Source organism: Acomys russatus, chromosome 24 (genome assembly GCF_903995435.1).
Source record: "Acomys russatus chromosome 24, mAcoRus1.1, whole genome shotgun sequence".
Classification (NCBI taxonomy): Eukaryota; Metazoa; Chordata; class Mammalia; order Rodentia; family Muridae; genus Acomys; species Acomys russatus.
In genome coordinates this window covers 45,316,621-45,335,668 of record NC_067160.1, presented here as the reverse complement: position 1 = coordinate 45,335,668, position 19,048 = coordinate 45,316,621, and the positions used below count along the sequence as shown (strand labels likewise).

Sequence of the window (19,048 nt, the reverse complement as noted above, 5' to 3'; positions counted from 1 at the left end):
CAGATCCTGGCTTGCACCACTGAGGTGTGGTATCCATGGAACTTAAGCCACGGGTTCAGTGGCACTACCCTATAGTATAAACAACACCAGTAGCTACCATGGCCACAATTCAGAGGCTCCTAGCCACAAGATTAGAACCTTTACAATGTCTTGGGCCAGCTTGAAGAAAAATTGTGGGCTGGCTATCATGAAACCTAAACACCTCACAAGATTCCATCTAGGGCTTAAGATACTGAAGAAAACATGGGGTGGGGGTGAGGGTGGGAATGACACCTCTATGTCCCAATTCTCAGCCTGAAGGTCTCTCCTGGACCCAATCCACCTCTCCTGCTAACACATGATAGATTAAGACTTTTCCATGCCTGACCGCAGCTGTGAGCATAAAGTAGCCCTGACTCAATGGCTCGTATATAAGCTGCTTTTGGAACACTGGCTTTTCTGTGTGGGAAAATCCAGAAGGCCCAATTCAGATGGCATGGAGATACCAAATGTGACAGGGCACAGGAAAAAATGCCATCCCCTTCACTTACCTAGTCCCCTTCTTGTTGGGCACTGAGTATGGACGAAGAAAGTCCAACTTGTTCTTGCTGATGACACAAAGATCAATGTTGCTTCCAGACCCCAAGTCATTAAAGATGCCAGCTGAGATAGCCTCACTCACTAGCTTCTTAGCTTCTTCCTCCTGAGAAAGCAAAAGGCAGTCATAGTTGTATCCATGGAGAATGACAGCATGCTTCTCAGATGTGTTTGTTCATGGGAGGTGTTTAAAATAAGGCGAGTTCAGGATGGTATGGCCTAGAAAGCTCAGCGTGGTGGCGCACGCCTGTAATCCCAGCACTCAGAGAGGCAGGGGCAGGAGGATCTCTGTGAGTTCAAGGCCAGCCTGGTCTACAAGCGAATCCAGGACAGCCAAGGCTACACAGAGAAACTCTGTCTTGAAAAAACAAAAACAAAAATTCTCTAGAACTCCAAAGCTTTTCAACACCCATTTTTCAGAGGAAGAGAAGACAACGAAGAACTCCAGTGGCTTGCCAAAAGCTCTTCCCGTGCTACGTAGGGGCCCAGGCTTTTCAAACCCATCATGTCCATGCCCCTTCTTCACCATCATGTGCTGTCAGCGTCATTTAAAGCAAGACTCAGTGAGCTCTTCTCATGGGGGCTAGACAGTACACAATTTAGGTTTCTGGGCACAGTTGTCTGTTACAACTACTAAACACCACCACATAGCACAAAACAGCCACAAGCTATGCATAAACGAGGTGATTATGTGTCCCCATAAAACTTCATTCCAAGGGCTGGAAAGATGGCTCAGTGGTTAAAAGCACTGACTGCTCCTCCAGAGGTCCTGCACAACCATCTATAATGTGATCTGATGCCCTCTTCTGGAATGCAGTTGTACCTGCAGGCAGAGCACTGTATGCATAATAAAGAAAAAAATTTTAAACTTCATTAATAAAACAGTGTTGAGCTAAATTTGACTCATGGACTTAGTTTGCTAAACAACTGAAGTATCTTAACATTGACTCCTAGATAGAATCCTCCCACCTAAAGATGGGGGAAGACAAAAACTGAAGTTTATAAAATAAAAGAGAAGAGTGAACATGTCAGAAGAAGGAAAAACAAACAAACAAACAAACAAAAAACCTAAGAAAACTGACTTCCTGGTAACATAATGGAGAAGCTCGACCCTGGTAAGTGTTGAGACAAGCTGACACCAAAGCACAACTGTGGCTATGGGGAAATGCTGGCAGAGTGCCTCTACCCACCCATGAGCCCGTAAGTTTCCTGAAGCGACTTGCTGCTTCTCCTCTAAAGTTCCTCATGACTTTCTTAGTTAAGAGAGAGCCATCATATGCCAAGGGAGACACCAGGGCCACAGATAGAGGCCCCAGAACTTCATCCTCTTGGGATTTTACAAGTTCACACTGTGAGCATCGGGCCCATATGACTGCTCCAACCAATGATGAGAGTCAAAGGCTAAGTTGGACAGACAATAATGGCTGTCTCGGCAAAGCTTCAAGGAGAGCTGAAGGCAGGCTGTAAACAAAGGCATCCAGGAAACAAGAGCAATGCAGGCAGCAAGGCAGAACATGGCCCTCCAAGCTGAAACAAGGACAAAAATGAGCCAGCCTTTTCTAGCATGTACTGAAGCTGCTTCCCAACAGCACAAGAGTACAGACCCCTGAGTCCAACAAAACTGCACACCTCTCAGTAACACCCCGCCCCAACTTCAAACCCCATGTCCTGACTGCCCAAATTTGGCCCAAGAACTTCAATGGGCAGATTCAAGGCTTCAAGTTATGAGAAAATCTGAGCCAGGCTGGAATACTAGTAACAGGAGTGCCCTCTACAGACCCAGAAGAGTAAAAAGACAACTCTGTAAGGGGGTGGGGGTCTTTACCAAACCAGCAGTGGACACCATTGTGAAGGCAGTGAAGCAAGTCACTCTCATGTGCATATGCACAGTGCTGTAAGAATTCATCCCATAGAGCCATCTAGTCAGGAATTCTCTCCTGATTCTCAATAGTCCTGCAAAAGCCTTATCAGAAACAAGGAAAGGTGGTATACAGGAGATGGTGGTGAAGACTGCTCCCACATCGACAGCAAAACCCAACCACCCGCTTAACAAATGCAACCTCATTCCAACTCACTTTGCGTATTAACCAACGTTAGATGTGCATGTGCACGCACGCTGGGAGCGCCCTGCTTGCTCCCCTGCTCGGCCGCCATCCCTTCTCCCCCTTCACTTTTCTCCACTTAACTACTGCCTTTCTTTGTCTGTTCTCATCTGTGTAGCTGGGGCTCTCTCAGCAAGGCACATGGGACAGAAAAAAATACCCAACAGGCAGCACTTAGAGCCGCAGACCTTAAGTTCCCAAGGGAGGATGACATGGAGGGCATGGAAATACATAAACTGTTATTACACACGCCTGTCTTGTCTGTATTAGTTCACCTGGGCAGGAGGTGTTACCGAGTGTAGGTGATTCTCTGTTTTGCAAACATCTGAACACGGAAGGAGATTGCTGGCAAAAGCACACTTCAAAAGTGCAAATTTTGAAAATATATTATGTATAATTTGGTCTATTGGTAAAATCATTATGTTACAAATTGGGGAAACATTTAAACTTCCTTACCAATTCTAGGGAAGATGATTCTTTAAGGACAACCTCCCCCCCACCCCCTGGCTGGCTCACACACACATAATGAAATGGAAAACTCCATAGTAACTGAGAACCTACCATAATGTGTTAAATACTGAGTCAGGCACCAGTTTTACTCCACTTACCAAACATCTCCTAAGGCTCGTACTAATCAGAATGTATGGCTGAGAATGAGCCCTAAGGTCACACAGCTAGCAAACAGTAAATAGTAAAACCGGTTTGTGGTAGCCACGAACCATATCAGCTAACAAGTAACGTTTCTGGGGCTCTGGGCTCTTCACCAATCAGGGGCACCAAGGTTGTGTCACTATGAATCTCAATACCTGGGTTAAGTTTAAGAATGGTGACTGCCAATTTCTGTCTGGCCCAAGAAGCAGCTCCTCTGGCAGTCATCTCTATTATAGTGCAGGGGAGCCCTGGGCTTCCCACAGCATGGACTACCCACCTGACGAGGGCCTCTCTACCTTCCACAGGAGAGAGTAATACTGTGACAATGTCACGTCAGGGATCAATATTGAAATGAAGGTGACATGCCTTTGGGAGGCAGAGGCAGGCTAATCTCTGAGTTCAAGGCCAGCCTGCCCTACAGAGCAAGTTCCTGGACATCCAAGGCCACAGAGAGAAACCCTGACTCAAAACAAAAGATGATGGTCTTATTCCATTTTCTTCTCCTCAGCAGCAAACTCTCTCCAAACACAAGGAGGTTGTAAATGAGCACAACTCTGCCCATTGGTGTACAGTGTCTTCAAGGAGAACTTTCAGGGACCTGCTCAGGGAACTGCTTTCTAGGCAAATGCTGTCTTCCAACACACCGTGACAAACAGACTTCTAGGTACACGTGCACCTATACTACTGGGTGTACTCACGTTTTGTTTTCTTTAGAGTAACATTTTACAACTAAATAACTTTTGTCTTTAACGTGCTACCAATATTTTAGAAAACTATCAAGAAAAATCTAGGAGGTGGGGGAAACACCACATTTTATCAACTTTGCCCACAGAACATTCAAGAAACAGTTTCTTCCTCTAAGATTCATTCTTTCTAGGACTCCACACCTCATTTTTCTGGAAGATTTGAGGTAACCTGAGTCCTGAGCAACATCTGCCTGGGACAGGTGCTGCTGAGGAGCTCTGACCCAGCCCTGCAAACCTTGTGCCCGCAGCTGGCCAGGCCCAGGTGCTCCATTCTCCCCCTGCTGCGCAGGCATCCTCCTCCAACCAGCCAGCTGCTCGTGGATTTACACTGCTTATCTCAAGGGAACTTGGAGATTCAGTGTGTTAGACCAGCCAGGCACATCCCAGCTACTAGAAAAATAGCCCTTTAAGATAGAACAGCTTCAAGACACTCCTGCACGAGCCCACCATGACCCCGGTGACAAGAAACCTGAGGGTCGCGGGTTCAAGGTCATCTAGCAGACGTAGAAGCAGACAGAACCATATCTGCAGACTTCTACTTCCTGCTCTATAGCTGGGAGCAAGTAACCACTTTTCTGAGATGTTGCCCTTCTCAGTAATATGATAATAAATTCTACCTCACAGGTTTGCAGCAAAAACTAAAAATCAAACACAGAAAGCACCTACTTTAGTGACTGGTGCACGGCAAATGCTTAATGGCGGCCAACTTATTTAATAAAGCAAGCAGAAGGCTCCTAAAAAGATGCAGTCCACCCCTCAGCAGCAGCTGCAGGTACCAAACCTCAACCCAGGAAAAGACAGTTGAGACAAACCTGCTGACAAACCTTCACCCAGTGCCATGGAAAAGTCCCTGCAATAATTAATCCAAGCAAAGCACACTCCCTAAAAGTTCAGAGAATATAAAAGGAACACTTCCTGCTTTATGGCTACAAAGACCAAACTAACTGGGAATATCAGTCCCCCGGGCCACCCTGCTTCTTAAATGAGATTACAATAAGAGTGATGTACTGTACTCCAAGTCAGCTGTGACAAGCAGCACTTTATAGAGCTATCTGTTTGTCTCCATCACTGCACCGCACAATGTGTCCCTGGACTCCAATGTGCAGCTCCATTTACCGCTACATGACAAATGGGCAGCACTTGTAAAAGGCACAAAGAGGTCCACGTCGGCCATGTAATGGTCACCACAGCTGTACCCGAGTGCTTGAGGGGACAAAACAGACCCCCAAGTTCATTAAACTGACCAGTAATGGATCTTTCAAAAAGTGCCTTAGGAATCGTACAGAAAAGGCTAAAATAAATAACTCAGCATGGAAGGCTAATCTGAAACGGTGTTTGATAAATTATTTATACCACAGGCGATTGTCTGCATTTAATATTGGAGCTACTAGTAGCATCTTTAAAAGATGATTTATGTGTTGTAACGCTATTAAACTTTATACTGGCCCACTGCTAGCTATAAAGTCTGCTGAGATTTAGAGAATGAGTTTTAAACTGTCACTGCAACATCATAGGAGATGGAGACTGTATTAAATCTTTACTCTAAACCTGTTATCTAGAGAGTTGTGTTTTGTAGACACTCACAAACTGATAGATTACCTCAGCATTGCTATAGTGTGGGTCCAAAGAGCACTGCAGAGGAACTTCTCCACCTTATCCCATCTGCAGCTTAATCCAATTCCTCTTCTCACTAAAGTGGTTTTCAGATTGGCAGTGTCACCAGAGTGGAATGTAGGTGTGCCAGCCAATGGGCATCCTGCACAGTTCAGCTTCAAATTAATCCTTTTAAAATAAACCCTGTATAACCTCACAGTTTGGCTATGCATACCAAGCATGGCTTTACTTACACTGGGAGCAAGGAAAATATTAAGTAAATATTTTACTAAAAGCCTAATATACCATTTAGATGCATTTGAAATGTAAAAATATATGTATATGGCCAGTTGTTTGTAACAATATATTTGTAACTAAAAACTTTAGAATTAAAAAGAAACAAAACTGGTTAGCTGCAGGAAAATAACTGTCTAGTAAGTAGCTAGATGGAAGGGTTGGGAAAGGGTAGAGCTCTCTGTGTCTGCTGTTTTGGCTGGGAGTAGGGTATGTGTGGGTATCTATAAGTGCATGGGAAAACCAGAGGATGATGTTGCATTCCACATTTTTAAAAAATAATTGTTTTTACTTTTTATGTATTGGTGTTTTGCCTACATCTATGTCTATGTGTGGGTGTCAGACTTTAAGTGTTACAGACAGCTGTGAGTTGCTATGTTGGTGCTGGGAACTGAAGCTGGGTGCTCTGGAAGATCTACATCTATCTGCCTGCCTCAGTGGGCCCCCTGCTGCTGGGAGTTTGAACTCAGGTCCTCGAGACTGTACAGTACAGCAAGTACTTTGCCTACTGAGCTACTAGTCCTACTATTACTTTTTCATAGCCCCACAGAAGCATCCTTTGGCTTCTATCCCTCTCCACCAGGAACTGGAGACAGTTGGCTCTCCTCCCTTTGTTTCCTCTGGTGATAAGGATGTGGATAGCATGGTAGCCCAATTCTCACATAGCTTCTATTCCTTTTTCTATTTGCTACCGAATCTGCATTTACCCCCATTAGTTGTTAACAATGTGTTCCTTTTTTGACACCATATATTTAACTCCTTGGAACCAAGTAGAGAGGGCTGGGCAGATACTGGTCAGATGGTTCAAATTTTAGTAAGGAGGGATGGAGACAACAGATCTCCTGCATTACGTGACAACCGACCATAGACAATATATATTAAACATGGCTGAGAATGGTGGTGCATGGCTTTAGTCCTCGTACTCCTGAGGTGGATATAGTGATAGAGGCCAGGCTGTTCTACGCTATGAGTTCCAGGGCACTTAGACTACACAGTGAGATCCTATCTCATGGAATGGGGAAAAGAAAAGAAACAAGAAATGTTAAATCAATCAGCAGTTAGTTTATTAAAATAATCCAAATTAATCTTGGGAAACTTACATAACCTTTCTTTACTTTGGAACAGTTCCCTGTGTCTGAGTTAAGGGTCAGTGTATGACTACCTAATAAAGAGAAGCCCTGAACTCCACCAACCTTAGCACTATGCCAACACACACAACACATACACACCAAGTAGTAATATTTTCTACTGCTCTGATGGTCTGAAGCAGAACAGCTTAAGTCTGGGAGTGATTCAGAGAGGGGCACACTTCTGCACCTCATACTTTTTCCATGTCTGAATGCCAGGAAATCAATATGCAACACGTACAGCAATAAGTTAAGGAACAATCTCAACTTCAAACACACATGCAGCTTTGCCAAACTCAAAGATGTAGCCATACCAAAGAGAGAAACTCCAAAATTATACCAGTCTTAACTGGAGACCAATCAGGGACGATTAACAGCAAGGAATAAAGGGCTTGAACATAACATCTTGTAGTGACCTGTTAATATGCTGAGGTTTAAACTATGCCATTGACAGGACCTCACTTTAATGGCTGGTAGGTGACTAAAACTTAAAAGAATTCAAAGGGGTATTTAAAAGCGCCCCTTCTCTGTGTGTGGCCACTTCCTTTATAGTGAAAAAGCTAATTTGTTTTGCAGACTGGGGTGAATGACAAAGTAAAGATATCCAAATTCTGGGTCTGGATTGAGCTCTTAGGGTAAAAGGTCTGCCTGTCAAACACTTGGAAATTGCTGTGTAGAAATAAACTGTAACTGTGCTTCTAAAGTTAGCAGTGAGCCAAGTATTTCAACGGATACCTGTAGTAATCTAAGCCCTTGGGAGATTGTGGCAGGAGGATCATAAATTCAAGGCTAGCCTAGGGCTAAAAGCAAATCTTATCTCAAAACAAACAAACAACTTGGGGGGTGGGGGTGGTAAAGAGATGGCCCATGGTTAAGAGTGCTTACTACTCTTGCAAGTGACCCAATTTCAGCTCCTAGCACTCATGCCAGGTAGCCTGTAACTCCAGCTCCAGGGGATCCAATGGCTCTGACCTCTGGGGGTACCTGCACTGTATGGGTGTGAGAGTGAACCAGGATGTGGGTGATACAAGTATAAAGGTAAGCTTGTGGTGGGTGCAGAAGAGGTTTTAGGGGTTCTTAACAAGGATGGGAAGGCCCAACTTGGCTGTCCCAGATAATCCACGCAAGGAAACCCTGACCACAGCTAGAGGCTTGGTGGAATGCACACAGGATGCACAGTCACAATGGGCCACAAAAGGACAGCAAGAATAAATAAAGCTCTAGAAAGCTTAGTCACTCTCTGAGCTGTATGTAAGAATGAAGACAGTGCCTCTGTCCAAGAGCTATGAGGAAGAATAAAAGGACAGGAATGGCCCAGATACATAGTGTTTACAAATCTACTGGTGAGCTCTAGAGTAAAAGAAGCTGTGGAGAACTGCTGGGCTAAACACCCATGCTTTCCAGCCCTCGTCTGTTTCTGCAGGTGAGGATGTAGGGGCGTACACAAAGCTTGGCTGATGTACCCACAGGCGCTCAGCTGTGTGTGAAAAGAGCCAGGGATTTGTGCCAAACTAGTGCCTGGCACCACCAAAGTCTCTCTCCCTATCCTACCATTAGGAAAACTGATGGCGGGCAAGTGGTTTTGCCGGAATCTGTGACAGTGAATGGAAAGAAAAATACCTAAGCTTCCAGAGGGAAAAAGACCAAAAGAGACGAGAACATATTGCTTTCCACAAGGAGAGGAAATCAGTGTTCACAGCACAGTGTACACAAATATACATTTCCAAGGCTGCACTGAATCAAATGTAAGGAGAGAAAGAAAAGACAAGCAAGCTTAGGTTTAAAAAGAATGTGAGAACTATGCCTAGTGACCCTCAAAATCTATTATCTCTCTCCTGAAATGAAATAGCCAGTTCTAGAGACACACAGAGTTTATGATTGAAAATGGGAAGGAAAATGAGGAAGTTGGACCCTGGGCTGGGGGTGCAGTTCAGTAAGAGTAGGTGCCGAGCTTATGTGAGGCCCTAGGTTGCACTCTCAACACAAAAAGAGGGAAGGAAGGAAGGAAGGAGGGAAGGAAGGAGGGAAGAAGGCAAAAGTGTGGCAGGGAAAGGGATAGAAACAAAAAGAAATCTGTACGGCAGTCTCATCCTGTGCCCAAGTACTTGCATATGTGTCCATAGCCTCAAGATCTAAGAATAAAGGGCAGACAAGGCAAGGTTGTACAGAGTACCCTTGTTCTAGGAAATCTCAAGATAGTCACAAATAGAACGAATTTCAAATGATACAAAATTGTTCATAGAACATTCAGGTCCAGTCAGTTCTGTATGAACTCATGCCTAGATTTAATAATAAGCACATACTGCAGGCACCACCATGCCAGAAATGAGGTCTGCGCAAAGCTTGTCAGGGAGGAATACATACGCTCCAAAGGAGAAAGGGATAAGTAATCTTACTATAGCAAAGCAAGAGCTACCAAGAGGCAAGCTTGACCAAGAAGTTGTGGGTAGTCAGAGGTCTACCCACGATTCAGGTCATGAGGACTGTGCCAAGACTTGTGAAAGGGGTGAAAGCAAGCAACACAAAGGGCAGAAGTGGCATGTCAGGAGAAGAACTGGGATCTGGGAGCAAGAAAGTTGTGGCTAGACAGGTAGTTGACTGGAGCTGAATTTCACACAGGATCAGCCCTGCTAAGCACTGGGAGGCCGTGCACATTTTAAGCTAGGAGCTAATGTGGTTAGACTTGCAGAACCTGGGACTGAAAGCAGTGGAGAAGAGACCAAAAGCAGGAGCAGGACAAAACTGTCAAGTGTTACTGGAGAGAACAGCTTGGTTCACTAGTGGGAAAAGAGGAAGACTTCAGTGGGCAGCTATGAGTTCAGGAGGTGGTCAGGAGAGGGTGCCACTTGGGTATCTAGGATGTCATGGCCACTAAGCATTCCTCTGAATGAATGCAGCCTGCACAAAAGGGTTCTCTGTAGCTTCTTTTTTGTTGTTATTGTTTTTTCTTTGTTTGCTTTTTGAGACAGGGTTTCTCTGTGTAGCCTTGGCTGTCTTGGACTCGCTTTGTAGACCAGGCTGTCCTCAAACTCACAGAGATCCGCCTGCCTCTGCCTCCCGAGTGCTGGGATTACAGGCATGCGCCACCACGCCCGGCTCTCTGTAACTTCATCACAACTATTTTTATGGTGGGGCAATGGAAAGACAATAATAGATATAATCCCTAGACAATGATAGGTTTCTATAATAGAGTCCTTCAAAGATGTCACTAGAAAGGGGCAAGATCAAGTTAAGTAAGAATTATAGAAAGTTTATTGAACTAACAGGAGAGGGGTGACAAATATCAAGTGAAAAAACAGAAAATCTCACCTGGGCAAGAATCAACTTGCAAATGCCATTTCCCATTTAATAAATGGCAGGACTATGAAAAATTCCTGTCTGACCCCTAGAGTACAGCTGAATGAGCACACAGGAACAGCCAAGCTGTGCACAAGAGCTACAAGTGTGTAGAAAGAAGCACTAAGGGGCCACGGTGGGCCCAAGAGGGTGGCCCTATGTGAGGCCAGGATATGAGGAAGGAAAGCAGAAAGGCTTAAGAACGGTAACTGGCAGGGTGCGGTGGTGCACATCTTTGTCTCGGGAGGCAGAGGCAGAGGCCTTGGTGAACTCAAGGCCAACCTGGTCTACCTACCAAGCTCCAAGAGCCAGGGATGCATAGTGAGAGGGCCCGAAAAACAAAACCAGGAAGAATGGTAAGCAGGGAAAGGACAGGGAAGAGGGGAACAATTAGGACGCCCTGAGGGGTCCCCTGAGCTGATCACCTTTTCCTGGACCTCAAGAAAAAGTCTTCATATAAACTCTCACTTCCTTAAGGGCAGAGAAAAGGTGCTTCCAAGGGGCACGAGAAAGCCAGATCTGATGGCAGCCCCCTGTATCCCGGGACTCAAGATGCACAGGCAGAAGGTCTGCCCCGTTTGAGGCCAGATGATCTGCATAGTTCTAGTGAAGCAGGGTTATACAGTAATGCCCCATCTTGACAGATAGAGAGAGAGGGAGAGGAAGAGGGAGAGGGAGAGGGAGAGAGAGAGAGAGAGAGAAAGAGAGAGAGAATGAGTGTGTGTGTCTGGATTTAATAGGTGTATTTAGAGCACTAAAGACTATTTTTAATTTGTACATTTTTAAAGATGGGGGGTATGTGAATCTTGGTGGCCAGCACCTTCATCACTGAGCCACCTCACTGGCCTTGACTTGAATAAGGACCAAGCATGAACCCAGCCCTGCTAATTACTAGCTGTGGATCTCAGTGGTTTCATCACACAGCATTTTTAGGTCCTGCCTATAAGAGGCCCTAATCTAGCACCAAGGGTTTTAAGTCTTAGGTGTTCCTGTACAAATTCTAATCAGACAAAGCAGAAGTTGCTAGTCCAGAGCCCAGCATGCAGAGAGTGCATAGTGGCTGCTGCCGACTGACTCCCCTGCTCTCACTAGCCTTTGCCAGCAAGGCTACAAGGCAAAGCCTCACTCTTTCTGAACTGATAATAACAGCACCCAATTCAGAGCCAATAAATCAATTATGAAAGTAATCATCATAATGCAAATGAATTTCAATATGAAGTCTTAAGTCTTCATTGCCAATGTGCCTTCCATATAGAATTCACTGCTGTATTTCAGATATGAAGCAGAAAGCACATTTTTTGTCTTTCACTAGAAACTTCTAAAGTAGGTAGTGAATTCACATCTAATAAACTACACTAAGCACACCTCATCACCACTTCAAAAAACCCTCAAGTGTTCCCACCTGCATGCCTATTTCACAAATGCAAGAAGCCAAGCAGCAGAGGGTAACAAACCACCAGCCTATGCATGTGACTAGACAGACACTGATAAAAGCCATTTGGTCTGATCCCGAAGTCCATGCTTTGTTCACTCAAAATACCAGAAACTCCAAACAATCAACAAAATAGCAATGATGCCTGTCTAATCATTAATAAGCTGGAGCTGATCAACACTTAAAGGTTTAAAGCACTTTCCCTCTAAAACTATGGCACCGTGGCTTAAGCTATGCAACTGTAGCATCTCTCTAGCATCCAGCTGCTTACATTGGGCTAAAAACGGAGAGGCCCCGAAGACTTCACCGTACCATCTATCCACAACAAACTGTAAATGGAAGCCTGTGAGGTCCACAGGCTCACATTCTCTAAAATACAGCTCTCCCAAAACAGAATGAGTTTTCATAAGGTCATTTGCTAATTACAAATCTTAACTAAATCATAACTAAAAGGCAAGGACAAAAGTTTAAAAGTTTTGGGGGCATAATGCTGGAGAGCAAGCTTTTGATACAACCGACTAGCAATTTAAATACATGGTCTTCCCAAAGCCTTCCATAAAATCTAGTTTCAATCCACACTAGTAGTATATTTTCTGCTTTATCAGCAGGCCTATGCAGAGTTGCAGGAAAAGCAAAGGTCCAGGGCTCAAGCAGCTCTCTTCAAAATGCACATACTCCATTGAACCAGTCTTGGTGTTCCTTTACTCCAACTATTCATATGGGTTTTTTAAAAAATCCTTTTAGGAGCTGGAGAGATGGCTTGGCAGTTAGGAGTGCTTGCTGTTCTTGCAGAGGATCTGGGTTGGGTTCCCAGCACCCATATGGTAGCTCTCAACTGTCTGGAACTCCAGTTCTGGGGATCCAACGCATTCTTCTAGCCTCCTTGCCCACCAGATGATACACATGTGGTGTACATGTGTACATGGCAAGCAAACACTTGTACCCATGAAATAAAAGGAGGTTTTTATTTTTTTGGGGGGGGGGGTGTTAAATTTTTCCTGAAACAGAGTTTTGCTAGGTAGCTCAGGCTGTCCTCCTGCCTCAGCTTCCCAAGTGCTGAAATAGGAGTGTTGCTAGTATATTCAGCTTTCACCTAAATTAAAAGGCAAGGTATTGCCAGGTGGCAGTGGCACACGCCTTTAAGCCCAGCACTTGGGAGGCAGAGGCAGTCCGATCTGTGAGTTCAAGGCCAGCCTGCTCTACATAGTGAATTCTAGGACAGCCAAGGCTACACAATGTATTTGTCATAAAATCAAAGTCAACAGATCATTATATCTTTAATTTTCTGCTTTTACCACAGTTCCAATTTTAGAAAAATGACGTTCCAGTGTCGTAACTACCACCATGCCTACATTCTAAGGACACAGTGCTCCCTGCAAGCATTTTCACAGAGCTATGCTACCAAGCGGCATTTGCGTGAATGTGTGCATGTGGTGTGTTTAGCACAACTTATTATCAGTTTTGGTTTCTGCACAGTTTCAGGGCTCAGAATGAGTGGTATAATTTATCTCACAGAAAACCACAAGTAACATTATCTGTGAAGGTTAAAACTTTAACTACCTTCCTGAGGTATGCTGCTGGGGTCTCATTACAGCTGGTGATCCCACATTCCACCATGCACAACACACTAAGTACCAGTATCTCCCAATTACACTGCCACGTAAATCTCAAAGGACATCTGAAAAGTCTACACAGCTCCTGCACCCACTGCTGAAACACAACCACCTCTAATGGAACGTGGCAGCTTTCTAAACTTAAATATTCACATGCTGGGACAGGGCTGCTAAGCTCCAGCCCTAGCATGCAGTGGAGAGCACATGCTAATTAGAAGGCCACACAAACTCAAAAAAACACACACACAAAAACCAAAAACCCGACCACTCAGACAACTTTAGACACAGTACACGTCTGGAGTTTTGTCTTCCCATTTTCAAATATGTTCAACTGTCTGAACTTCCAGGGCTACAAATGGCAGAGCAGAACCACACCAGGTACCTTTGTACAGAATAAACCCCCTTTTGGGCTGGTGTCCTACCCTTCCGCAAAGCCCACTGTGACAAACTGCATGTCTCACAGGGACATTCCATCAGTGCATCATTGCTGTGTAGTCGTCCCTTCACAGCCCTAGCATCTTACCTCTAAAACCTGCCCCTCATATTCCAAATTCTTGTACATTTGTCCACATACTTTGAGTTGTTTATTTGTGGACCTGTCTGTACTACTAAGTGGTCTGTCACAGGCAAGTGTCACAGGCTGAGCACAAGCCTGCCTTCCATTTTTTGAAAGACAACTGCCTGTCAACAGCATGCATAAAGAGGTCCTTACAGAGACTCTCATAGCCACCCAGCTTTTCTTCTGGGGCTATAGATAATGGCTTATCTTTGCCAACTTTGCTGTTGAGGAGTTTGCTTAGGAGCTTTTGAGAACGGGCGCCTTTTAAAAAAGTCTTCCCAATAAGCCGAAGGCAATACAGTCACTCTTACCCTAATCATTTGGCCACTTCTGGAACTATTATTTACTTCAGCTACCAGAGCTAGCACTTGTTTAAGCTGTCATGAAAAACACATCAAAACCAAAAAAGGTAATGACTTTGAGATACCTCATCTAAGCCAACTTTAGTCACATCCCTTTCTTCTTAAGAATAGCCTATTCCTTCAAATATTGGCAGCTGTTTGTTCAGATCTTTCAAAACCTGAAGTCTGCTGACTCCCCCCTCCCCCAAGTAGACATACATATGAAAACAGAGGCTCTTTTACTAGAAATGAACCTTCTCTGCCTGTGTAAACTACAGGGGCATTTTTTAATTACCACGTTTTACATGAGAAGGTAAAAACAACACAGAAGCAATTTAAAGCTTTCTAGGCCATCAAAGCTGAGCAGCAGTGCAGTGAAGTCAGTTCAGACCCTGTAGGCCTCAGGCCTGCAGCAGTATCTCTCCGCATACTTAAGTACCTATGTACCATGCTTGCCATTTGTTAATGCTAACCAATGTACAACATAAACCTACACACACACACACACACACACACACACACACACACACACACACGACATTTAAATGTTTAGCCCCAAATGGTATTTTAAGTATAATTTCTCCACAGAGCCACTTCATTTTTTAAAAAGAAAGAAAAATAAGGGTGGGGGGAAATTTCCTAAAATTCCTAATCACACTTCAGTGTGTATTAGCGGATGTGTAATGTTAGGTTGCTTTGCACGCCCACATGCCCATTGCCTCCCCCTTTCTGATATCACACACCACACAAGTATAATAAACCATGTTAATATTTCATACCACTGTGAAATATGCTGGAGTATCAATTCAACATCTGCTGTCTTTAGGGCCCGGGAGTCCCGCAGAGACACTTTCAATTTGTAATTGAGTTCTATGCTGAATTAATCAGCAGTTTATCTTTTTTACTAAAATAACATCTTCACCACTAACCCAGATTTACATTAACAATTTATGCCAAATTACCTGCCAAGGCAAACTTATAGGATTCTAAGCTACCATCCAGTAACACTCAGTCCTATACTTCATCTTTTTATTTCTCTAATCCATACACAAGAAAAGCAGGAATCTATTGTTCAAGATGCTACAAGCTTCTGTCCACAGGCAGCTCCTTGGTTTTGTAACTGACTGACTTTGACTCTGAAATCCACACTCGCACCCATACCCCCAACAGTCACTTGTAAGTAGTTATGATTCTCATTCTTTGTGAGATTCTTTTATTCTCCTGAGGAACTCTGAAAGTCCAAATCTTGGCTTTACCTGACTACCAGGACGATGAAGGGATCATTTTTAGGGCCTTAATTTATGGAACAGAGACTCAGGTCAACAACTCTATTTTGCAAGAGGTGAAAAATGCCCCTTACTCTTTGACATCACAATGCAGAGCATCTTACCAGGAGTGTCTTCTTTTTTATTCTACCTACACATGGAAGTCACCAAACACTAAATCTACTCAATACCATCCCTGCATCTGGCTTCTGCCCTCTGATCACAGAGTCCCTATTCATAAAGTCTTACTTTGCCTGTTGGATTTTTGCCACAGGTGCAAACAACAACATACTGTGAAATATTTCTCCTCCATGGTACATTTCTCTCTACATTTCACAGTTATAGGAAATATGTGAAGCAACAGCATTTCAGAAGGAGCACCTGCTCCAAAGAGATGCATCACAAATAATTACCTATCGACCACAGCATAGAAGAATCCCTCTTTATATCTGCTTTGTTAATGGCTGTGCAGCAAGTCTCCACTACACTTAGAATGGCCTCTGCCAACAGCACCATGTGCGGTATGTTGCATTCAGCTGGCACCAGTAAGAATCTGCTGAGTAATCACATGATTTTTTCCCCCTCGTTTAAAGAGACAGAGTTTCTCTGTGTAGCCTTGGCTGTCCTGGTCTCGCTTTGTAGACCAGGCTGGCCTCGAACTCACACAAAGATCTGCCTGCTTTTGCCTTCCTGAGAGCTAGGATTAAAGGCGTGCCAGCACACCTGGCACATAATGATTCTTTAGGAATATGAGACTCAGCACAGAAATACTTTTAACAGAAAAACTCTTTAAAAGAATTAAAGGCAATATACTTTTCAAGTCACTTTTTGTAAATAATTTTTCATTATTCCTCAAAGAATAAGAAATAAGACACTCTTGGGATTTACAGAGTCATTTTCCTAAGAGTCACTGAATCTTGAATTCTGGAAATCTGGCTCAAGAGGAATCCCTCCCCGTCACCTAGCGATTCAGGAATTCTGCATCTTTCCTCTTAGCTTCTTTTCCTTTGCTCCCTAAGATTAAACAGAGGAACTGGACAAACGTAAGCTTTCTTCATTCCGTACCCCAAATAGCTAACTTTCAACTTTTATTACAAGTAAAATATAACAAAGGTGGAAATGAAAACAATCCACCAACATTAAGCTGGCATTCTGGAAGCTGGGCAGTAGTGGTGCACACCTTTCATCCCAGCGCTCAGGAGGCAGGGGCAGACAGATCTCTGTGAGTTCGAGGCCAGAGTGATTCCAGGATAGCCAGGGCTATACAGAGAAACCCTGTCTCAAAAAACTAAAACAAAAAACAAAAACTGGCATTCTGGAGAGTTGACAAGACATGGATTTGCCAGAGGAATGAACATCTAAGGATCCAATTCTAAGCCAAGACTCTGAAATCCCAAAGAACCAAAAGGAGAAAGACGATCTTTTGTCGAAAAGTGCTATATGAAAGGAGCCAAAGTCCTCTTCAGGCATCAAGACACAAGACCAAAGAAAACTTTGCCCTCTGAGGTTCCACAAGAATACCGATATAGGGGTAGGGGATTTAGCTCAGTGGTAGAGCACTTGCCTAGCAAGCGCAAGGCCCTGAGTTTGGTCCTCAGTTCTAAAAAAAAAAAAAAAAAAAAAAAAGAATGCCAATATAAACAGGAAAATTTGGGAGCGGCACCTTGAAGTCCCTTCTGATTCTCCAAGGTGGGTTCCAATTCAAGGGAACAAACTCACTTTTTAGGAAATGTTTATTTTACTTAGATTGGGGTGCATGAGTGCGTGCGTGCGTGCGTGCATGTAGGTCAGACAGAACTAGCAAGATTCAGTTCTCTCCTTCTTTCATGGGCTCCAGGGATGAAACTCATGTCACCGGGCTTTCATGGCAAGTGCTTTTGCCATGCCTCTGAGCCATCTATCTTGACAGCCCATTTTGGTGTTGTTCACAAATATTATTTATTCCTTTTTTTTTTTTTCTTCCCCCAGTGCTGGAGATCAAACTCAGAACCTTGCACCAAATTCACTTTTTAAAAGAGAACCAATTTGACAAATCTCCCACTTTAAAGTCTTCCCACTGTACAGGGAAAACTACAATCCCTTGTCTGACCTAAAGGAAATGCTTACACATCCGAGCTGGTGGGTGGCATCCCTCAACAGTGCTTCCCGCTACCATCCATCAAAAGGGTTAACGGGGAATTCCCTCACATCACCCACTAACCCATAAATGCCAATTTCAGTATCTATTTATTGCTAAGCTTCACTAATCAGTTCCACTGGAAAGCACTACTATAAATAATTCTATGCAGGGCTTACGGGATTCTACCTTGGAGGTTCTGACACCTCTAAGACCTAAAGTTTTACGTTGAGTAAAACCAGAAAAAAAATACTAAAGAAATTAATGTAACTTTTTTTTTTTCTCCAAGACAGGGTTTCTCTGTGTTAGCCTTGGCTGTCCTGGACTCACTCTGTAGAACAGGCTGGTGTCAAACTCAAAAGCAATCCGCCTGCCTCTGCCTCCTTGAGCAGTGGGAATAAAAGAGAGTGCCACTACGCCCAGCTATAACTTTTTTTTTAATCTAACTTAAAAACACAATTTTTCTGTATCTAATGCTTCTAGTCTTTTTTTTTCTTTTCTTTTCTTTTTTTATAGAATTATTTATTATTATGTATACAGTGCTCTGCCTGCATATACACCTGCAGGCCAGAAGAGGGCATCAGATCTCATTATAGATGGTTATAAGCCACCATGTGGTTGCTGGGAATTGAACTCAGGACCTCTGGAAGAGCAGTCAGTGCTCCTAACCTCTGAGCCATCTCTCCAGCCCATTAATGCTTCTAGTCTTAAGGAAAACCAGTATGTAGAGTTATGATCAAAGGTAAATTACAAAACAAGCTCCAAAAGAGCCTTGAAAGGAGACCTTTCACTAATTAAATACACAATCAGTCCAATTAATGCCCCAAACCAAGGTTCATAAGCATGTCCAATATTACACTGTTCAATCTACACATTTCCACAGTCACACTTAATAAGGAAGTCATTAAATCTGAGGTGAGATCCCATTCAGCCTCACCTGGATGACTGTCCTCAAAATGACAGGTGGCAAGCATTGGTAAGGATGTGAAACAATCAAAACCTTCCTATGCTGCTATCAACACAGAAATTATGGAAAGATCTGGCAGTACCACAAAAGGTTAGTCTTGCTCCACAACACACAATAGATGTTCACAGTATGGTAGCCACATAGTAGAAATAATCCAAATGACTATCAACTAATGGACAGATATAGAAGGCATGCTATATCCATACAATGGACCATTCCACAATAAAACAATGAAGTGCGGATACCTGCTACAATATGAAGTATTATTAAATAAGTAACATCTTTCACACACACACACACACACACACACACACACACACACACACACAC

The 19,048-nt window shown here is 43.7% G+C and overlaps 1 protein-coding gene across 1 annotated transcript in view; it reads right to left on the bottom strand.

The window, feature by feature from the left end:
- Psmb7 (proteasome 20S subunit beta 7) overlaps window positions 1-19,048 on the bottom strand; it is a 57,965-nt gene that overhangs the window by 1,470 nt on the left and 37,447 nt on the right. The window contains exon 7 of the mRNA XM_051167188.1: window positions 531-682. Coding sequence (XP_051023145.1) covers window positions 531-682 — 152 coding nt within the window. The remainder of the gene's footprint in view (window positions 1-530; window positions 683-19,048) is intronic.